The 20,015-nt window shown below is 46.5% G+C and overlaps 1 protein-coding gene across 1 annotated transcript in view; it reads right to left on the bottom strand.

Annotated features, from left to right (window-relative positions):
* PTH2R (parathyroid hormone 2 receptor) overlaps nt 1-20,015 on the bottom strand; it is a 121,439-nt gene that overhangs the window by 78,220 nt on the left and 23,204 nt on the right. The window contains exon 2 of the mRNA XM_032765055.1: nt 13,559-13,661. Coding sequence (XP_032620946.1) covers nt 13,559-13,661 — 103 coding nt within the window. The remainder of the gene's footprint in view (nt 1-13,558; nt 13,662-20,015) is intronic.

The raw sequence follows: 20,015 nt of genomic DNA, 5'->3' as shown, positions 1-20,015 counted from the left end.
ACTAAAATGGAGTTCTCCCTGGAGGGCAAAGGGAGCTTAGCCTGTGATTGTCGAACCTGTCAATCCACCTGAATCTGCAGCATCTGTGTTTGCTGCCAAAGAAGCCCCTGTATGTCCTGGTGCATCTCCTTCTCCTGTCCAGATTTTCCTTTTCCATACAGCCTGCAATATTCACATTCCAGGCCCTCTGCTCACAGTCTGATGCAGCACTGGCTTGCTGGACTCATTGAGCATGTCATCTCAAGTCCTTTTCTTTCTCCTCATCTGGCTCAGGCATTCTACGGGCATGGAGGGGGAAGCCCTGAAAGCTGCAGCACCAGCAGCTCCAGACAGAACACAGGTACCATCGGCACTATAGCCACAACAGAAAGTGAAGGGTTCAGGACTCCCTTTGCTTGCTCCCCTCGAGTTTTACACAAGACACGCTTATTGACACTTCTACCTGGGACTGCTTGCTCACAGCACCTGCCATGGGGAGCATGGTTCACCAGGTGTGGGAAATGAGGAAGGAATTGCTCAGTTGCATGAAACTAGGACGATAAGGCACTTAATACAAGCAACAGTGATTTTAGTGGATCTCTCACTCCTGAGGGTAACAAAGGCACAGAGATCACAGCTGCTGCTGGTATCCCAAAGCCGCCTGGGCCTATATGTCGCTAGCCTGTGTACTGCAATGGTGCCTGACCAAGTCATCACAGATTGGCATGGGAAAGTGTCCTGTCCCAGAGGAAGAAAAGACGGTTACTCACCTTTGTAACTGTTGTTCTTCGAGATGTGTTGCTCATATCCATTCCAGTTAGGTGTGCGCGCGCGCCGCGTGCACGTTCGTTGGAGATTTTTACCCTAGCAACACTCAGTGGGCCGAGTCGCGCCATGGCACCCGATATATACCCCTGCCAGCCCATCCGCTCCTCAGTTCCTTCTTGCCGGCTACTCCAACAGAGGGGAAGGAGGGTGAGTGTGGAATGGATATGAGCAACACATCTCAAAGAACAACAGTTACAAAGGTGAGTAACCATCTTTTCTTCTTCGAGTGCTTGCTCATATCCATTCCAGTAGGTGATTCCCAAGCCTTACCTAAGTGGTGGGGTCAGAGCGAGATGTTGCGGAATGTAAGACCGCTGAGCCGAAGGCGGCATCGTTTCTAGACTGTTGGACCCATGCATAGTGGGATGCAAAGGTGTGGACGGAAGACCAGGTGGCCGCGCAGCATATTTCTTGTATAGGAATATGGGCCAGAAATGCGGCAGATGAAGCTTGAGCCCGCGTAGAGTGGGCGGTGAGATGGCTAGTCGGGACCTGCGCCAAGTCGTAGCATGTCCAAATACAGGATGTCACCCAAGAAGCGATCCTCTGGGAGGAGATTGCCATGCCCTTCATACGTTCTGCCACCGCCACAAATAGCTGAGGTGAATGTCGGAAGGGTCTGGTTCTCTCGATGTAAAACGCGAGAGCCCTGCGAACATCCAGAGTATGCAGCTATCATAAACATTCCCAAATCTGGACCTTAGCGTCCAGAAATCTGGGTGCCTGCATGAACCCCTCTAAGCTTAATTACCAGCTTAGATTTGATCTCACTCCACCAACCAAAAATTCCAGGTTTGGCCTCCTCTGGTCTCCCCAAACCCCGTCCCTGGGGAACCCCAAGACTCAGAAGCCCTGAGTCTTACTCACAGAAGGGAAATAACCACTTCCTTCCCCCTACTCTCTCCCACCCAGAATTTACCTCTCTGGGTAACCTACAGTTTATTGATGCAACCTGCTTTACATCACATAGACTCCGTCTCTTAAGAACACCTCCACAAGGAAACAAATAATGATAACAAAATGCCTCTCTCTCTCCTCCCATGGCCAATTCCCTGGTGCTCAGAGCTTCACCTCCGTAGACTAACACAAAAGAGAATTTCCTCACCCTCGTGTTCTTAGCCTACCAGAGAGAAAAAAACTCAAACAGCTTGAAAAGAGAAACTTATATATAAAAAAAAAAAGAACATAAAATATGATCTCTGCATCAAGTTGAACAATACACAGGCTATTTGCTTAAAAGAAAAAATATGAATATAACAGCCTTAATTCAAAAAGAGATACAATTAAACATCTACAGCAACTACACACATGTAAATACAAAAAACAATAATCAGCTATGTTTTTCTACCTTTGTACTTACAATCTGAAACGAAGATAGAACTACAGATAAAAAGATCCCTCTCATAGCGAAGACCAGACAAAGACACAGACCCAAACATCCCATCCCCCTGACTTTGAAAAATCCGTTTTCCGGATAGGGGGGGTGGCTCTGGTCAAGGTTTTGTTCCCGTTGTTACCCTTAACAGGAAAAGAACATAACCCTTAGCTATCGTGTTATGAACAGCAGCTGCTGTTCCCGTCGCGAATGAGTGGGTTTTTGGGAAAAAACTGGCAGGACGATGTCCTGATGACCAGAAAGGAGAGACAACCTTAGGGAGGAACGCCGGTGTGGCGCAGCGGTGACATGTTCCTATGGAACCACCTGTTACGGGGATCCACAAAGTGTAAAGCTTTAGTTCCGAGACCCGCCTGGCGAAAGCGACAGCACTAGGAATGCTGCTTCCAGAGACAAGTACAAGCAGCGAGCATTGGCTAAAGCTCAAAGAGGGTCCCTGAGCACTGGATAAGACAAGTTCAGTTCCCAGGTAGGGGCTGGTTGTCTCCTGGAAGAGATCCGCTCCAAACCCTTGAGGATCGGGAAACTAAGTGGATGGGAAAAAAACGGAACTGCCAGCCTCCCAGATGGAAGGAAATACTGCAAGGTGTATCTCAGCGAAGAGATTGCTAGACCTTGTTCCTTGAGAGACCATAAATAGTCCAAGATGGTGGGGACTGATACGGCCTGCAGAGAAAGGTCCCGCTGAATACACCAGTGACAGAAGCGCTTCCATTTAGCAAGGTATGTTGACCACGTGGAGGGCTTCCTGCTTCCGAGCAGCACTTTTTGCACTGCAGCGGAACAACGCAACTCCGATTGGCTCAACCAGCCAGGAGCCATGCACTCAGATGAAGGCACTGCAGGTCCAGGTGGTGTAGCCTGCCGAAGTCCTGCGTGATCAGGTCCAGGGTGAGTGGCAGGGGAATCGGGTGTGACCAAGACAGGTCGAGCAGCATGGTGTACCAACACTGCCTCGGCCAAGCCGGAGCAATCAGGATAAGGCGGGCCTTGTCCCTGCGCGTCTTGATCAGAACTCAGTGGACGAGAGGAAACGGTGGGAAGGCATAACAGAAGAGGCCCGTCCATGGAATAAGGATGCGTCCGACAGGGAGCCCAGGGAGCGACCTTGTAGGGAGCAGAACAGCTGGCATTTCCTGTTCTCCTTGGAGGCAAAGAGGTCTATCTGAGGAAAGCCCCACCTCCGGAAGACTGAATGGAGAATGTCCGGCCGGATGGACCATTCGTGTGCTAGGAGGGACCTGCTCAGATGATCTGCGAGCGTGTTCCGGACTCCTGGGAGGAAGGAGGCTACTAGGTCTATGGAGTGGGCTATGCAGAAGTCCCACAGTAGGATCGCTTCCTGACACAAGTGGGAGGACCGCGTCCCTCCCTGTTTGTTTATATAATACATGGCCGTTGTGTTGTCCGGGAAGACTGTGACACAACGGCCCTGCAGATGGTGCTGAAACGCTTGGCAAGCCAGCCTGATCACTCATCTCCCTGACGTTGATGTGTAGAGACAACTCCTGGGACGACCAAATGCTCTGTGTGCGCAGGTGCCCCAGGTGAGCGCCCCAGCCCATGGAGGACGCGTCTGTTGTTAGGGACACGGAGGGCTGGGGAGGGTGGAACGGTCGCCCTGCATACACCCGGGAGGGCGTTCGCCACCAGTCGAGGGAGCCTAGAACGCTCGGTGGAATTGTCAGAATGGTGTCTATGGCATCTCTGCATGGGCGATAGACGGAGGCGAGCCAGGTTTGGAGAGGACGCATTCGTAGCCTGGCGTGCTTTGTAGCAAATGTGCACGCAGCCATGTGGCCGAGTAGGCCTAGGCAAGTGCGGGCAGAGGTTGTTGGAAAACGCTGGAGGCCTTGGACAAGCGAGAGTATGGTCTGAAACCAGTGGGGCAGTAAACTGGCCGTCGCAAGGTTGGAATCCAGCATTGCCCCGATAAATTCTATCCTCTGCGTAGGCACCAGAGTGGACTTGCCTAAGTTGATAATCAGACCGAGACGCAGAAAGAGGTCCTTGATAATGGCCACCTGGGTGATGACTTGTGCCTCGGAGGTCTCCCGGATGAGCCAGTCGTCGAGGTAGGGAAAGATGTGTATTCGACGACGACATAAGGCAGCGGCGACCACCGCCATACACTTCGTGAACACCCGAGGGGCCGAGGAGAGGCCAAAGGGCAGGACCGTAAACTGGTAGTGTCGATGGTTTACCACAAAGCGAAGATACCTCCTGTGAGGGGGATAAATTGCTATGTGGAAATATGCATCCTGCATGTCGAGAGCGGCATACCAATCGCCGGGATCCAGGGAGGGAATGATGGTCCCCAGGCACACCATGCGGAACTTGAACTTCTTGACAAATTTGTTCAGTCCTCGCAGGTCTAAGATAGGCCGAAGGCCCCCGTTCGCCTTGGGAATAAGGAAATATCGGGAATAAAACCCCTTGCCCCTTGACTCCTTCGGCACCTCCTCTATAGCTCCTACTGAGAGGAGCTTGTGGACCTCCTGGGTGAGGAGTTGCTCATGAGAGGGGTCCCTGAAGAGGGACGGGGAGGGGGGGGTGGAGGGGAGGTGGTGAAACAAGCAATCTGAAGGCGGTATCCCAGCTCCACCGTGCGCAGAACCTAATGATCCGATGTCAACTGGGACCACGCCGGAAGGAACTGGGAAAGGCAGTTGCAGAAAAGAAAGGGATCCGGGGAGACAATTAGTACACCGCTCTCGGGTGCGCCCTCAAAAGTTTGGTTTGGGTCCCGGTGTTGGTTTGGTGGGACCGGAATTGTTGCCCCCTTGAGGTCCAGACTGGCGTCTGCGACTATTACAACCTCTTCTCCTGGCAAAGTCTTGTCGTGGCTGACGAGGGGGGTAAGGGCGCTGTGGTTGGGAGCGGAAAGACCGTCTCTGTGTCTGAGGTGGATGCATTCCCAACGAACGCATGATTACCCTGTTGTCCTTCAGACTTTGTAGTCTGGGGTCTGTCTTTTGAGAGAACAAGCCTTGCCCATCAAAACAGGAGATCTTGAATCGTATGTTGCAACTCAGGTGGCAGGCCAGACACCTGCAACCACGAAATATGGCACATGGCTATGCCCAAAGCAACCGTTCTGGCCGCCGAATCCACGGCATCTAATGAGGCTTGCAAGGAGGTTCTCGCGACCCTCTTCCCCTCCTCCGGGAGTGCCGTAAATTCCTGGCGGGAATCTTGCGGAACCGACTCGGCGAAATTCCCAACAGCCTCCCAGGTGTTGTAACTGTATCTGCCGAGGAGGGCCTGTTGGTTCGCTATGCAGAGTTGGAGACCTCCCGCAGAATAGATTTTTCGGCCCAACAAGTCCATGTGCCTGGCTTCTCTAGACTTAGGCGCAGGGGCTTGTTGACCGTGGCGCTCCCGTTTTTTGACAGACTGTACCACCAAGGAGCATGGAGCAGGGTGTACATAGAGATACTCATACCCCTTTGGAGGTACCATGTACTTCCATTCGACCCCCTTGGCTGTGGGTGGTATGGAAGCCGGTGATTGCCAGATAGTGTCCGCTCTGGCCTGGATCGAACGGATAAATGGGAGCGCCACTCGGGTGGGCGTCTCCGCGGACAAGATGCTAATCACCGGGTCCTTTAAATCTGGGACCTCCTCTACCGGCAGGTTGATGTTCTAGGTGACACGCCGAAGGAGGTCCTGGTGGGAGCGGAGGTCAATCGAAGGAGGACCCGATGCTGACATCCCTGCAACTGCCTCGTCCGGGGAGGATGAGGATGACAGCCCTGGGATGAGAGGATCGTGCATCGATGTCTGGTCCAGGGGAACCTCTGGCTCTGGAAGGTCATGTGGGTCCGGTGCATGAAGACTGGATACCTCTGTGCCCGTGGGGGGAGGCTGGCTGACACTGGCCTCAGGCACGCGGTGCTCCGAGTGACCGGAGCGCGATGGGCCAGTCGCTTCACCCTGGGCTTGATGGTATGCCCAAAGTGTCCAAAAGGACCACTGGTGAGGACTGTGGTCTGGGCCATGGGCGTGCGTCTCAGAGTCCCCATAGGAGGCACTGTCCGCATGTGAGGAGACTGAAGGGTGACGCGAGGGCCACGGAGGCGCTGAAGCCGTGTGGGCCAGGTCTCTGCGTCCATTGGACTCCAGTCTATGCAGTCGCGGAGAGCGGCACCGAGAGTTGTAGCGGTGCCAGAAGTGGGTCCGGGACCTGCGACCAGCGCGGTGCCGGGAGGTCGACCAGTGCCTCCCATCGCCATGCTGAGACTAGCTGCAAGAGGTACGGCGGTGCTGGGACCTGGACCGGTGCTGAGAGTACCGCGATGGGGACCGGGATCTGGACCGGTGCTGCGAGTACGACCGGTACCGGGATGGCGAACGGTACCGGGACTGCAAGCGGTGCCGAGAGCAGGAGCAGTGTCTGGAGCGACAATGTCCGCGGGACCTGGATCGGGACCAGCGGTGTTGTCCTGTGTCCAGCGGAGATGGCCTCATCATGGCGGACTTGCCCAGTGACTAAACAACCCGCACCAGTGGAGCCAGGGGTTGGGGCAGCTCCTGCTCCGTCAGAGCAATTAATTCCCGAGCTGTGGAGAAAGTCTCCGGCGCCGAGGGTACGATGAGCTCTACCACAGCACACGCCGGGGAGCTGGTAGGCACTGGACTCGACGGCTCCTGAGAGACCGGAATCGATGGTGCAGAGGCAAGCGGTGCCGCAGCAGTTGATGGTGCTGGGCGGTCTGCCTTAGAAGTACGCTCAGACTGCGGTGCAGGCGCTGGTGCCGCAGGAGCCTTGTGCCTCTTGGACCTCTGGGAGAGGGACCGGTGCCTGCCCGAGGATTGGGCTGGCGAAGGCTGGTGCCGAGAAGTCTTCACTGGGCCCATGCGTTCTGGTGTGGGGGGGAGCACTCATCCCCGGTGCCGGAGTCGGTGCCGAAGAGGGAGGAGTGAGTGCTGCCTCCATCAATAGTTGCTTGAGGCGAATGTCCCGCTCTTTCTTCGTCCGGGGCTTGAACGCCTTGCAGATCCGGCACTTGTCCGCAAGGTGGGATTCTCCCAGACACTTTAAACAGGAGTCGTGTGGATCTCCAGTGGGCATCGGTCGATGACAGGCCGCGCAGGGTTTGAAACCCAGGGAACCGGGCATGTGCCCCAGTACCGGGGGAGGAGAAGGGGCTAGCCCCCTATCCTCTGACTATGTACACTAATACTATAACTACTAACAATACAAAAAGGCTAACGAGAACTATGAAAAACTAACTAACTATATATAAAACGAGCGAAGAGCTAGGGAGGTGGAGATCAGCTAAGCCGCGCTCCACTGTTCCAATGACCGACACAGGCGGTAAGAAGGAACTGAGGAGCGGATGGGCCGCCAGGGGGTATATATCGGGCGCCATGGCGTCGTCACTCCAGGGGGTGCCCTGCCGGCCCACCGAGTGTTGCTAGGGTAAAAATCTCCGACGACCGTGCACGCGGCGCGTGCACACCTAACTGGAATGGATATGAGCAAGCACTCGAAGAAGAAATATGGCTTCCATCCCTAGAAAGCTTTGCGAGAGGATTGCAGAGAACCTCCATGCAAGTTTCATCAAGATCTCTCAGGAGAATTCAAAGAACGTAAGAATGGCCCTAGTGGGTCAGACCTAAGGTCCATCTAGCCAATCAACCAGTCTTCCGACAGCGGCCAATGCCAGGTGCTCCAGAGGGAATGAACAGAACAGGGAATCCTCAATTGATCCATCCCCTATCGCTCATTCCCAGCTTCTGGCAAACAGAAACACAAAGGATGCCTCTGTGTACATAAACTGCTCTGCATGGCCTCCATTGCCTAACTCTACAGGGGAATGAAAAGCAGATAACTGCCTCTGCTTGTACGAATAACTACCTCTTCTAGGATGAATAAATTAATGAAAAAAGTTGATAGCTACATCCTGCTAAGCTGGGAGCATCACTGGAACGGGAAATATGTTTACACACCTACCCAAGGTTCCTTCCCCTGCATCAGGCTTGCCTGTGCTCGACCCCCGGGGCTGACTGAACTGCGGTCTCCAACAGGTCTATCACATCTGGGCCCCCCATCGCATGTTTTCCCCCGCCCTCATCCTCCTCACCCTTCATGTCAGGGGCCTGTGACTCAGCTCCTTGAAGATATCCACAGTGGCATGCGGGGCATAAATGGGGTGTGCACCAAGCATGGGATGCAGCTCTTTGTAAAAGGGGCAGGTCTGCAGCCCAGCACTCTATTGACTGTTCGCTTCCCTGACCTTGATATGCCTGCTGCAGCTCCTTGGCTTTCATGCAGCATTGCTGCTGGCCCCTGTCATTACCCTTCTCCTGCATCCCCCGTGCAATCTCCCCATAGATGTTCACATTTCTAAAGCTGGTCTGTAGCTGTTCCTGCACAGTCTCTTCTACCCACAGGCCTAGGGGAGCCAACATCTCCCGTCTACTCCAGGCCAGAGTGCAGCTGGAACGTGTATCCAGCATGGGCAATTGGGCAATTGCACATAACAATAGAGAGCTGCAATGTGTGCTCATCAAGCTGTGCAATTAGGAAGAGGCATTTCAAAAATTCACAAGGTTTTAAGATGGGAGGAAGAGAGGCTTTCGGTGTCTGTGACCCCCCTGGGTAGTGGAGCTCACATTTGTGACCAGAGCGGTCAGTGTCAGGCATTGTGGGACAGCTATTGGAGGACTGTTAGGGTTCACATACAGTGTCTACATGCACATCACATTGATCTCAGTACATCCTGAATGGCATAGAGCCATGGTTGGAGGCGGGAGGTGTGACTGTGTCACCACTACAGAGTACTTACATTGGTGGGAGACAAATTCAAGTGTAGTCACATGCACAACTAGGTTGATGCAAGGCAGCTTATATCAACCCAACTTTGCAGTACAGACCGGGCCTTAAACTCTCCACATCACTTAGCCTGCCTCTTTTATTCACCCAGTGAGAAATACATGTCATTCATCACTGCAGGACAGACACTCAACAACCTGTCTGGAAATATAATTGAAATTATTCTATTAAAGAAATAGCAACCAGTTCAGTTACCCTTCATTCACTGGCTCAACACATATAGTCTCAGAGCAAGTATACTCAATTATATTTGGCTGCTTAAAAGGTGTTGGTATTTTAATAAACGTAAAATCTGATTAACTTTTGATCCAGTAACACTGGTCTACAATTTTTGAGAAGTCGTCTCCTCAGAGATAAAATGTGGTATTTATTATGTATTTTGATGTGCTGAATTCAAATATGACAATTCAAACAACTGATTGGCTACTGTTTCTAAGATATTTACATTTTTACATTTTATGTCTATGTATATTGTGTAGATAGTAGAGTTTTAATCATAAATTGTAAACCTAGGTCTTTTCATGTGTTTATGGTTGCTTTACATGAGAATATTTCACCTGTCCTGTTTATGTAACACTTTAAAAATCAGCAAAAGGGTTATATAAATAAAATTTATTATGAAACAAAAGGCAAAAAACTATTATGTACATAGTTTAGTCCTATTCAGTGTCTACTCGGCGCTTCTTGGCTTGTCTCTTGTATTCATTAAATGGAGCATATCTTGTCACTGTCCAGCAATAGTCTGCAAGCATTGATGGGCTCCATTTGCCCTGATAGCGTTTCTCCATTGTTGCAATGTCCTGGTGAAATCGCTCGCCGTGCTCGTCGCTCACTGCTCCGCAGTTCGGTGGAAAAAAATCTAGATGAGAGTGCAAAAAATGTATCTTTAGTGACATGTTGCAACCAAGGCTTTTGTATGCCTTGAGGAGGTTTTCCACCAACAACCTGTAGTTGTCTGCCTTGTTGTTTCCGAGAAAATTTATTGCCACTAACTGGAAGGCTTTCCATGCCGTCTTTTCCTTGCCACGCAGTGCATGGTCAAATGCATCATCTTGAAGAAGTTCACGAATCTGAGGACCAACAAAGACACCTTCCTTTATCTTAGCTTCACTTAACCTTGGAAATTTTCCACGGAGGTACTTGAAAGCTGCTTGTGTTTTGTCAATGGCCATGACAAAGTTCTTCATCAGACCCAGCTTGATGTGTAAGGGTGGTAACAAAATCTTCCTTGATTCAACAAGTGGTGGATGCTGAACACTTTTCCTCCCAGGCTCCAATGACTGTCGGAGTGGCCAATCTTTCTTGATGTAGTGGGAATCTCTTGCACGACTATCCCATTCGCAGAGAAAACAGCAGTACTTTGTGTATCCAGTCTGCAGACCAAGCAAGAGAGCAACAACCTTCAAATCGCCACAAAGCTGCCACTGATGTTGGTCATAGTTTATGCACCTCAAAAGTTGTTTCATGTTGTCATAGGTTTCCTTCATATGGACTGCATGACCAACTGGAATTGATGGCAAAACATTGCCATTATGCAGCAAAACAGCTTTAAGACTCGTCTTCGATGAATCAATGAACAGTCTCCACTCATCTGGATCGTGAACGATGTTGAGGGCTGCCATCACACCATCGATGTTGTTGCAGGCTACAAGATCACCTTCCATGAAGAAGAATGGGACAAGATCCTTTTGACGGTCACGGAACATGGAAACCCTAACATCACCTGCCAGGAGATTCCACTGCTGTAGTCTGGAGCCCAACAGCTAGACTAGAGCCAATCAACAATTTCAAGGATCATTTTCATTCTCAGTGACCCAAAATTAGTAAAGTTTGACTACATTTATTTCAGAAGCATTTTGGCTGTAGAGGAGTGTAATTTGTGTGTGATTAAAGATTGTTCCAGGTCATTACATGTTTCATCCATTAAGAATTATACTTGTCAAGGACTTCACTATTAAGAATAAGTATAAAAGGCTCATATATTATTTCAGGTCCACTACAGGAAGTCACTACCACCAAAAAAGCAGATCAAAGAAAAACCTTAACTTTGGGGCTTCTTAAATCTTTATTTTTAACTCATTCTGTAAAGCTTTAGGGCCAGATACTGATCTCAGTTACACTAGCGTAAATTTGGAGAAACGCCACTTCCTAAGAACAGGGTTATTTCAAATGCACAGCATTGTCAAGAAAGCATCCTTATTCAGGAAGCACTTACACACGTGTTTGTACAGCATGTTCTTAACATTAAGGATGTACCTGAATTCTATCTGGAATACGGATTGATTTACACACGTTTAAGTACTGTCATGAAATATGAACCAGGATTTCATCTCAGGACCTAATGTTTATTTTTCTGTGGCACCTCGACGGAAATGTTTGTGTGTTACTGTAACTCACATGACCTAAGCCATTGGACTCTGCATTCATTTTTGTGGCGCTCTCGTGAAAACAGACTTCGGTAAGTATTTTGTTCACCGAGAGTTGTTTCGTACATGTAAATAGTTCACATTCATTATCTGGTAGAAGAAAAAAAAAATACTTTATGTTCAATTGAATATTAACTTGCCAATTTCCTCTGAACAAACACCATAAATTATCTCTCCCAAAATCTTCATACATGCCATGATGAAACTAATTATGTCTTTTTTTTTTTTTTTTTTTTTTAAGGCAGTGGCATTTAGAGACAATATTCTAAAAAAATGTAGTCGTGTAGCTGTCTCTCTTTTTACTCATCCTTCTTTCAAAAAACATGGAAACCATGATTACTATTATTAGTGATATTAATATTATTGGTGAGATTGTGATAGCAACCATAACAAGACATTGTTATTGACAGTAATAATATGCCTGTACAGAAGACATGTTTTCTTATTTAGACAAAACAAAAGGAAAACAAAGCAAAGCCTAATTTTATGGTTTCCCTTATATCCAAAACTCCTTTTACTCCAATATAAACGTCTTCTCTAATCGCTCCCAAGAGTATCTCAGTATTTATGCAAAAAGAAAGAGGAGTCCTTGTGGCACCTTAGAGACTAACAAATTTATTTGAGCATAAGCTTTCGTGGGCTATTTGTGATGTCTTTGAAGCATTTTGTGTAAATGGGGTGATACAATAGAGAGTGTTTTTTAAAACTAGGGTGCAGATGCACTGATATGTGTTTTGCAGGAATTCATCCTTTAATGACAGGGAGATAGAAAAGGTCTGCTAGTCTAAATTCTAGAGATCAGATTTTCAACTGGTGAAGCCAACAAGAGTTATAGTGGGGTAACACTAGTATAAGTAGGAAAAGAATCAGGAAACCTAGAAATTCAAGTCCTGACTGGTCTGGAATGCTCCATGAAAAAATGCAGAACTAGTGAAATGGTGATGTCTAGAGCTGGATGAATTTTGCTTTGGGCAAATATTCTCTCACACACGCACACACACAGGTCTAATTTGGCAAGTAACTTCAGCCAAAAAAAAAAAAAAAAAAAGTTTTGGAATATTTTGTTTCACTGTTTCTGAAACAAAAAGGTTTTGACATTTTGAAATGCGTTTCATTTCAGCAATTTCAACAGTGAAACATTTAAGTCTCATTTCGAAATGGCGTTTCACATAGAAATTTAGTTAATTAAAAAGGGCAAAAGACAACTATCCCACCCGCAATTGTTTCAGGTTGAACAAAGTGTTTAGTTGGATTCTACACAACATTTATTTTGCATTTTTTCAGTTCAGCTCTGAACAAACAAACAAACAAAAATTAAAAATCCATTTGCTCACCTATTGGGATGTCAGAACAGCCAAAAGAGTAAAAGTTGATCACTTGAGAGAAGAAAGGATTTTAAGTCTTGGTACTTGTTAATTAAGACAAATCAAATATTTAAGTTCAGTGGCTAACATTTTAGACAAAAGAAAGCTTTGTTAAAGATTTTGTAGCCTTGTCCTTTCAATTCAGGTGTTATAAATAACAACAATAAAGATGTCTGAGACCTTCTAGCAAACCAGGAAAGATCAAACTGGACGTTCATGATAGCGGTGATTAAATCTCTCTCAAAAGAGCAAAAGAAGCAGGTTTTTTTAAAACCCTTTTCAGCTCATCTTTATGTTTAACTCCACAGCACTGTGGAACAATAAAACAAACTATGAAGAGAACGTGGTATCTCATGCACATAGATTCATAGACTTAAGGTGAGAAGGGACATCAATGAATTCCAGTGACTGGAACCTCACTAACTACAGATATCCAAGAATGCTCAAAAGCCTTGATCAGTTTGATGCATCAGCCTATGTGCAACCTCATCTGCTTGAGTCGTAGAGATAAATTGGGAGAGAAAGAGAAATAAGGAATGTCTATTAAAGGCACATTTCACACACACACACGATTTGATTCAGAGAAATGCTGAAGAAAAAAATTGGGATCTTTCTGCATTGATCTCCTGTGCTTTGAGATGGTCGATATATTTGACGGGCTTGACACCCTATTAGTACTGCTGGTGTAGGGAAGAGAAAGAAATCAGTTACTTGGGTACTTCACCTCCTTCTTGTAGTTGGGTAGTGATGTTCAGTTCACACTGAATTTTGGCTTCCAGGAGAAGATAAATCTGCTCCTCTGTGGTAATCGTGTCATCAGAATCCACCTGTGTGCGGGGGGGAAAAAAAGAAGTGAGGAAGGATGTTGCTTGGATCATTTGACCCTTGGCTGTATTTTAATGGGAGTGCTCTAAAAGAGTTAATTTTCTAGACTTGCATTTCTAAGTATTTTAACATTTTCAGAATGAAATGTTTCGATTTTTACAAATTGACATTTTTGTTTTGAATTTTACTTTTTTTTTTAAATTTGGGATTGGGGTAACTTTACATACTGGTTGATCTGAGACAACTTCCCTCCCCCCCAAAAAAATTAATTTCACCAAAAAAAATGTAAATAGTTTCATTTCAGGTTGACTCAAAACTAGTTTTTCTGCAATTTTGCAGTTCAGCCACTAAACTGAAAGACTGGCTATCCCCAAAACTCTAATTCCAGTTTACTGATTAACATTCTCATCACGTCAGCATTTTCAAAGGTGTGTTCCCCTGTAGCCGTTGAGAAAACTTCTGGCAGATTTAGATACACCACTAGCAGCACCCTAAGTTCACAGTCAATACCTGACTTTCAATCTACGTACTAAAGCAACAAGGAGTCTGGTGGCGCCTTGAAGACTAACAGTTTTATTTGGGCATAAGCTTTCATGGGCTAAAACCCACTTCTTCCGATGTATCGGAAGAAGTGAGGTTTTTACCCACGAAAGCTTATGTCCTTTGCACTTGCTGTATTCCTCCCTGGTCCTCTTGTATTAGAGCATTTTAAGAGTTGCTCTGATTTGTACTCTACTTCCCATCTCCCCTTATGCACCCTGGAAAGCAGACTAGTTGTAGCATAGTGCATTCTGGTCACACTCTCCATCCACCCCCTTTACACTGCCACTCCATCTTTTACATCAGGGCTGCGAACAGGAACCTTGACACAAGCACTACCTCAGATAGGCAGTCCCTTCTGCATAAGGAATACTTTCAGAAGGCTGTTTCCACACACTTCAAAGCCTTTTCTAGAGCACAGGCCCTTGGCGGGAGGTGTTATACATGAATTCTGCTAAAAGCATGTATAATTCATGCCAGAATAATACTCTGCCCTTCTGTATCACCTTCTGTCTGAAATTCTCATGGCCCTTTATAAACATTACTGAATTAAGACTTAACACATCCCGATGAGGTAGGTGTTAAGCCCATTTTATGGAAGGGAACAATGAGGCAGTGTTAAGTGACACACCCAAAATCAAACAGGAAGTCTGTGGCAGAGCAGCCAGATCTCCTGACTTCCAAGCTTGAGCTGCTAGACCACTCTCCTTCCCTCCTATAAAGCATAATGCACCGAATGCATGCCCCTGTGACTGCATATGCAAATGTCAGGGGTACATTAGCCAAGTCTCCTGAACCCAAACTCTCAGAAGCGGAGTTTGTTGGACTGAAATCAGATAGGTTCAGCTTTTTACCTAACCTGTCAGCTCAGTCCTAGCAAATAAGTTGTCTCTTTCAAAACACCCTTATCTACAGATCTGTTATTCAGGGGAGGACATTTCATAAGCTGAGCTTCTAAACATTTCTCAGCCTCATCTGCATCAAAAATAAATGTGTCTCTCAAAGTTCATATGTAATTTAGCTAGGTACAAGTTTGTCCTTTTTTGTGCCAGTTTCCCAGTAGGTAAATCTTAAATTCACACCAGTTTTCTTCTCTTGTGTCAAAGGAAAAAATATTAGAAAAGTAAGAACTATGGAAAGACCATACTTCATGTTCTCCCCCACCCCATCCCACTACTGCTTTAACCCATTTTTTATCCAAATATGATAAATCAGACCTAAATAAAAGTTAAAATGCATCTCTAATATATAGTGCTGTTGGCCCTCTGGAGCACCTGAACACCACATATTTGAGTGGTACGGGGTCAGAGATGGCTTTATGCTACTTTACCTCCGTTTACAATCCTGAGGCAAATGTAGCCCCTGGTGTAAAGTGGAGCAGCCTCAAGGCTGCTCTAATTTATACCAACAGGAACAGCTCCCTATGAGCCACCAATGAGGACTGGCCAGACCACGTGGCACTCAGACACACACCCTCTACCTTCACACCGTTTCCTCTGCTGAAGTATAGTGGAGAACACCTGCTCTCCCCCCCCCAAAAACAACACCTTTTCTTTTGACAGTTTCTGAGCAAAACGTTTGTTTTTTTTCTGTCCAAAATTACTTTTCTTTCCAGAATTTCCTTCAATTTTATTTAAGCAATGGAAATGTTTAAAATGATCAAGATCCAAATGAAACGTTTTACCCAACCTGAGTTGAGGGGTCTTGGTGTTTGTTTGGGTTTTTTAAACTTTTTGATTAATCACAAATGTTGAAAATTCCATTTTCAATTTGACCCCCTATTTTTTCCCCCCAGAACTGCCCACAAACTTATTCGCCTGCCTCTACACCCAAGATTAGTTTCTAATCTCTTTGAAAGCAGTATTGGTGAAAATATAGATTTTAATAGTTTGAGGGCTAAGCTAATCACATGCCCAAGCTCCACCCAGGAGCGAAACATTATGTGTATTATGGAAGTGCCTAAAGGTAGGGGGGCCATCAGCACTCAAACCATGGCCCCGCCCTTCTCCCTGAGGCCCTGCCCACCTGCCACCTCTCCCCCCCAAGGCCCCGCCCCCTGCTTGCTCCTCTCTGTCTCCTCCACTCTGTCACTCGCCCTTACGGCCAGTAAAAAGTGATGGGGCCTTGGCCCCCTGGCTCCTCCTGTTCCAGGAATCCTGCCTAAAAGCCTAGTCATGGAGCAAGGCCTCCACTGTGCTTGCAAGACTTCTCAGCGTGATGACATTAGCATTTTATAAGCATACTCCTTTCTCTTATCTAAGTCAGAGGTTCTCAAACTGTGGTCCATGGACCACCAGTGGTCTGCGAGCTCCATTCAGGGGGTCTGTGGATAGTTCCCTCTAAGGTGCACACCTGGGCAGCCGCACACAAGAGAATGAAGGACCACCCACCTAATCAGTGGAGCCGCACAGGTGTGGCTCCACTAATTAGGTGCCTGGACCCTGGAAAAGATGCACATGTAAGGTGAGATGGTGGCCTTGAGGGGAAATAGGAGATAGGGGGCAGTGGGGTGAGAAGAGGGGATGGGGGGAATTTGAGATGTGCAGGGTTGCGGCAGCAGTGACTTTCTCCAGCTCCAGGGCTGCAGCTACCAGGGAGAGACAGCCCTCCTTCCCAGCTCCAGCTCAGGGGCTGCTGCGGTAAGGGAAAGGGACAGAGACACCCCCCTCCTTGCCAGGCCCAGCTTGGGGGTTGCCGCACCAGGGGAGAGAGAGAGACTACATCCATCGCATTAAAAAGATAAGACTACTGATATTAAAATACGAGTTGTGTGCTTTTATATGTAGAACCAAAAAATGTTATTAAGTTTTTATTTTTATAGTGCTTTTATCCAAAGCGCTTTACAATAGTTAGCTAACAGTACAAACAACATTTGGAAAGATTATTAAGTGGTCTGCCAAGACCCTCAGCAACTTTCAGGTGGTTCGCGAAAAAAAGTTTGAGAAACACTAATCTAAGTAATTAATGAACCTATTGACTAGTACCAGACCCAGGACTGATCCATGTGGCCCCCCTAGATATGCCCCTCCCAGTTTGACAGAAAGCCACTGATAACTACTCTGAGTACAATCTTTCAACCAGTTGTGCATCCACTTTATAGTAATTTAATCTAGAACATATTTCCTTAGTTTGCTTATGAGAATGTCATGTGGGATTGTGAAAAGCCTTACCAAAAACCAAGTTATATCATGTAGACTGCTTCACCAAAATGCACTAGACCAGTAACCATTACAGAAGGAGGAAATTAGGTTGGTTTGGCAGGATTTGTTCTTAACAAATCCATGCTTGCTATTATATCTAGCCCTATTATCCTCTAGGTGCTTCCAAACTGATTGTTTAATAAGTTGTTCCAGTATCTTTCCAGGTATCAAAATTAAGCTGACTGGTCTATAATTCTTCTGGCCCTCTGTGATCTCCTTTTTAAGGACAGGTGTTATGTTTGCCCTTCTCCTGTCCGCTGGGACCTTCCCCATCCTCTGAGAGTTCTCAAAAATAATTGCTAATGGTTCCGAAAGTGCTTCAGCATGTTCCTTACGTACCCCAGGGTGAATTCCGCCAGGCCCTGCTGACTTGAATACATCAACTTATCTAAATATTCTCTAACCTGTTCTTCCCTACTTTGGCTTGCGTTCCTTCCCCCTCGTTGCTGATTTTAATTGAATATCTGGTCACCATTAAAAGCAGTAAAGAGTTCTGTGGCACCTTAGAGACTAACAGACGTTTTAGAGCATGAGCTTTCGTGGGTGAATGCCCACTTCATCGCATGCATGTAGTGGAAATTTCCAGGGGCAGGTATATATATGCAAGCAAGAAGCAGGCTAGAGATAATGAGGTTAGTTCAATTAGGGAGGATGAGGCCCTCTTCTAGCAGTTGAGGTATGAAAACCCAGGGAGGAGAAACTGCTTTTGTAGTTGGCAAGCCATTCATAGTCTTTGTTTAATCCTGAGCTGGTGTCAAATTTGCAGATGAACTGGACCTCAGCAGTTTCTCTTTGGAGTCTAGTCCTGAAGTTTTATTGCTGCAGGATGGCTACCTTTAAATCTGCTATTGTGTGCCCAGGGAGATTGAAGTGTTCTCCTTCTCCTAGGTTTGTATATTGCCGATTCACTAATATCATTTGTGTCCATTTATCTTTTCCGTGAGCGACTGTCCAGTTGGCCGATCGTTACATAGCCAGAGGGGAACTGCCTGGTAATATATGGCCAATAAATTACTTGGTGACGTGTCAGGTGATGCACCGGTATGGGTGGCTGATCTATTAGTCTGTGAGGTGTGATATGTGCAGAGTTGGCATCGAGGTTTGTGCCATGATTGGTTCCTGAGGTAAGTATATGGTGCAATGTGCAGCTACGGTGAAAATATGCTCAAGGTTGCCAGATACTGCCCCTGGAAATTTCCCACATTCATCTGATAGTGGAGTATTCACGCCATTGAAATCATGCTCCATCATTGCTCCTATAGTGCAAAGGATTCCTTTGCGCTTTTCGATCAGACTAACACGGCTACCCCTCTGATACTGGCACGCATTAAGCCTTTAGCAAGAGTGAAGCAAAAATAGCAAAATACTCAGTCTTGTGGAAGTCATCAAGCTTCTCCTTCCTCCTTAAGTAGAGATTCTACAATCTCTTTCACTTTCTCTGCTCCTATTTGTATTTTGAAGAATTCATTTATAGCTTTTTCCTTTGTGGGTTTCTCTTATAGGAGTAATACATTCTCTCCTCCTAACAATTTCATCCATGTTTCCCCTTTTTTAGGGTCCTTGTTTAATCTTTCAAAATCATTAAAAACTTCTGATGGTCATATTGCGCCTGTCACTGGTCTTCCTACTTTTTCTTTCATCAGGATAGTTTGCCAGGTAAGGCAGCAGTCTGGTCTTGTGGCTTAAATTGGAATACCATAGTTAATTAAGCAAAAAACAAACAGGTCAGAAGTAGCAAAGACTGCCCCGGGTCGAAGCTCCACAACTTTCAGATCACCAAGTTTGAATAATAAAGTCCGCTGGGGATCAAGCCATTTACAAGGCACTTCGTGCCCAGGTCACTGTCGTCAAGGGACTGGTGTGATTTAAAACCCTATCTTATGAACGGTAGCCACCACAAACTCATCAACCTAACTTACTAAGCAGCAAACTATTCCGTAGCGCTGTTGAAGGCCAGCCACTCTTCTTTCCTCTCCTCCAATTCAAGCTGCAGACATCTCTATTGCAACCGGGAAGCTTGGCATCTGATTGACAGAGACTAATTACGCAGCTGATGGATGTCACTGTAGACAAGCTCCTGTGTAGTTTCAATGGTCTCTTCCGAGGCTGTCTGTCCATCTTGACAGGTGCTAATCATTATTTGTTAGAATAAAATGCTATTCATTTGGGGGTCTCAACTGAATCTGATGTAGGAATTATTATTTGGAATAAGTTCTGGCATCTCATCTCAACAACTTCATATATTATTTTTTTTTTTTAAAGGAGCTCAAGATTTAAAAAAAAAAAAATTTGGTAGTGAATCTGACTTCATTGAAGCAATAGAGTTTTGCCATTCATTCACGTTCCAGGAATTTCACCCCACGAATTCATTGTCATCGCAGTATAATTCAGTCCATTAAAATCCAACACAGCTTTAAAGTTTTCCAATCAGCCAGTTCAAAATGTTGCATTTTATTTCTGACAGAATTAGAACACATTTCACAACAGGACACGATTCCCACTAGGCACTTGTTTGACAGCTCTATTGAAGTCATGGGATTACAAATGTTTTCACAACAGACACTCCATTGTTTTTATATATTTTTTTTTTTTTTTTTTTTTTTTTGGAACTGAAAG

This window comes from Chelonoidis abingdonii, chromosome 10 (genome assembly GCF_003597395.2).
Source record: "Chelonoidis abingdonii isolate Lonesome George chromosome 10, CheloAbing_2.0, whole genome shotgun sequence".
In the NCBI taxonomy this organism is placed as follows: Eukaryota; Metazoa; Chordata; order Testudines; family Testudinidae; genus Chelonoidis; species Chelonoidis abingdonii.
This window is presented reverse-complemented; position numbering and strand designations above follow the sequence as displayed.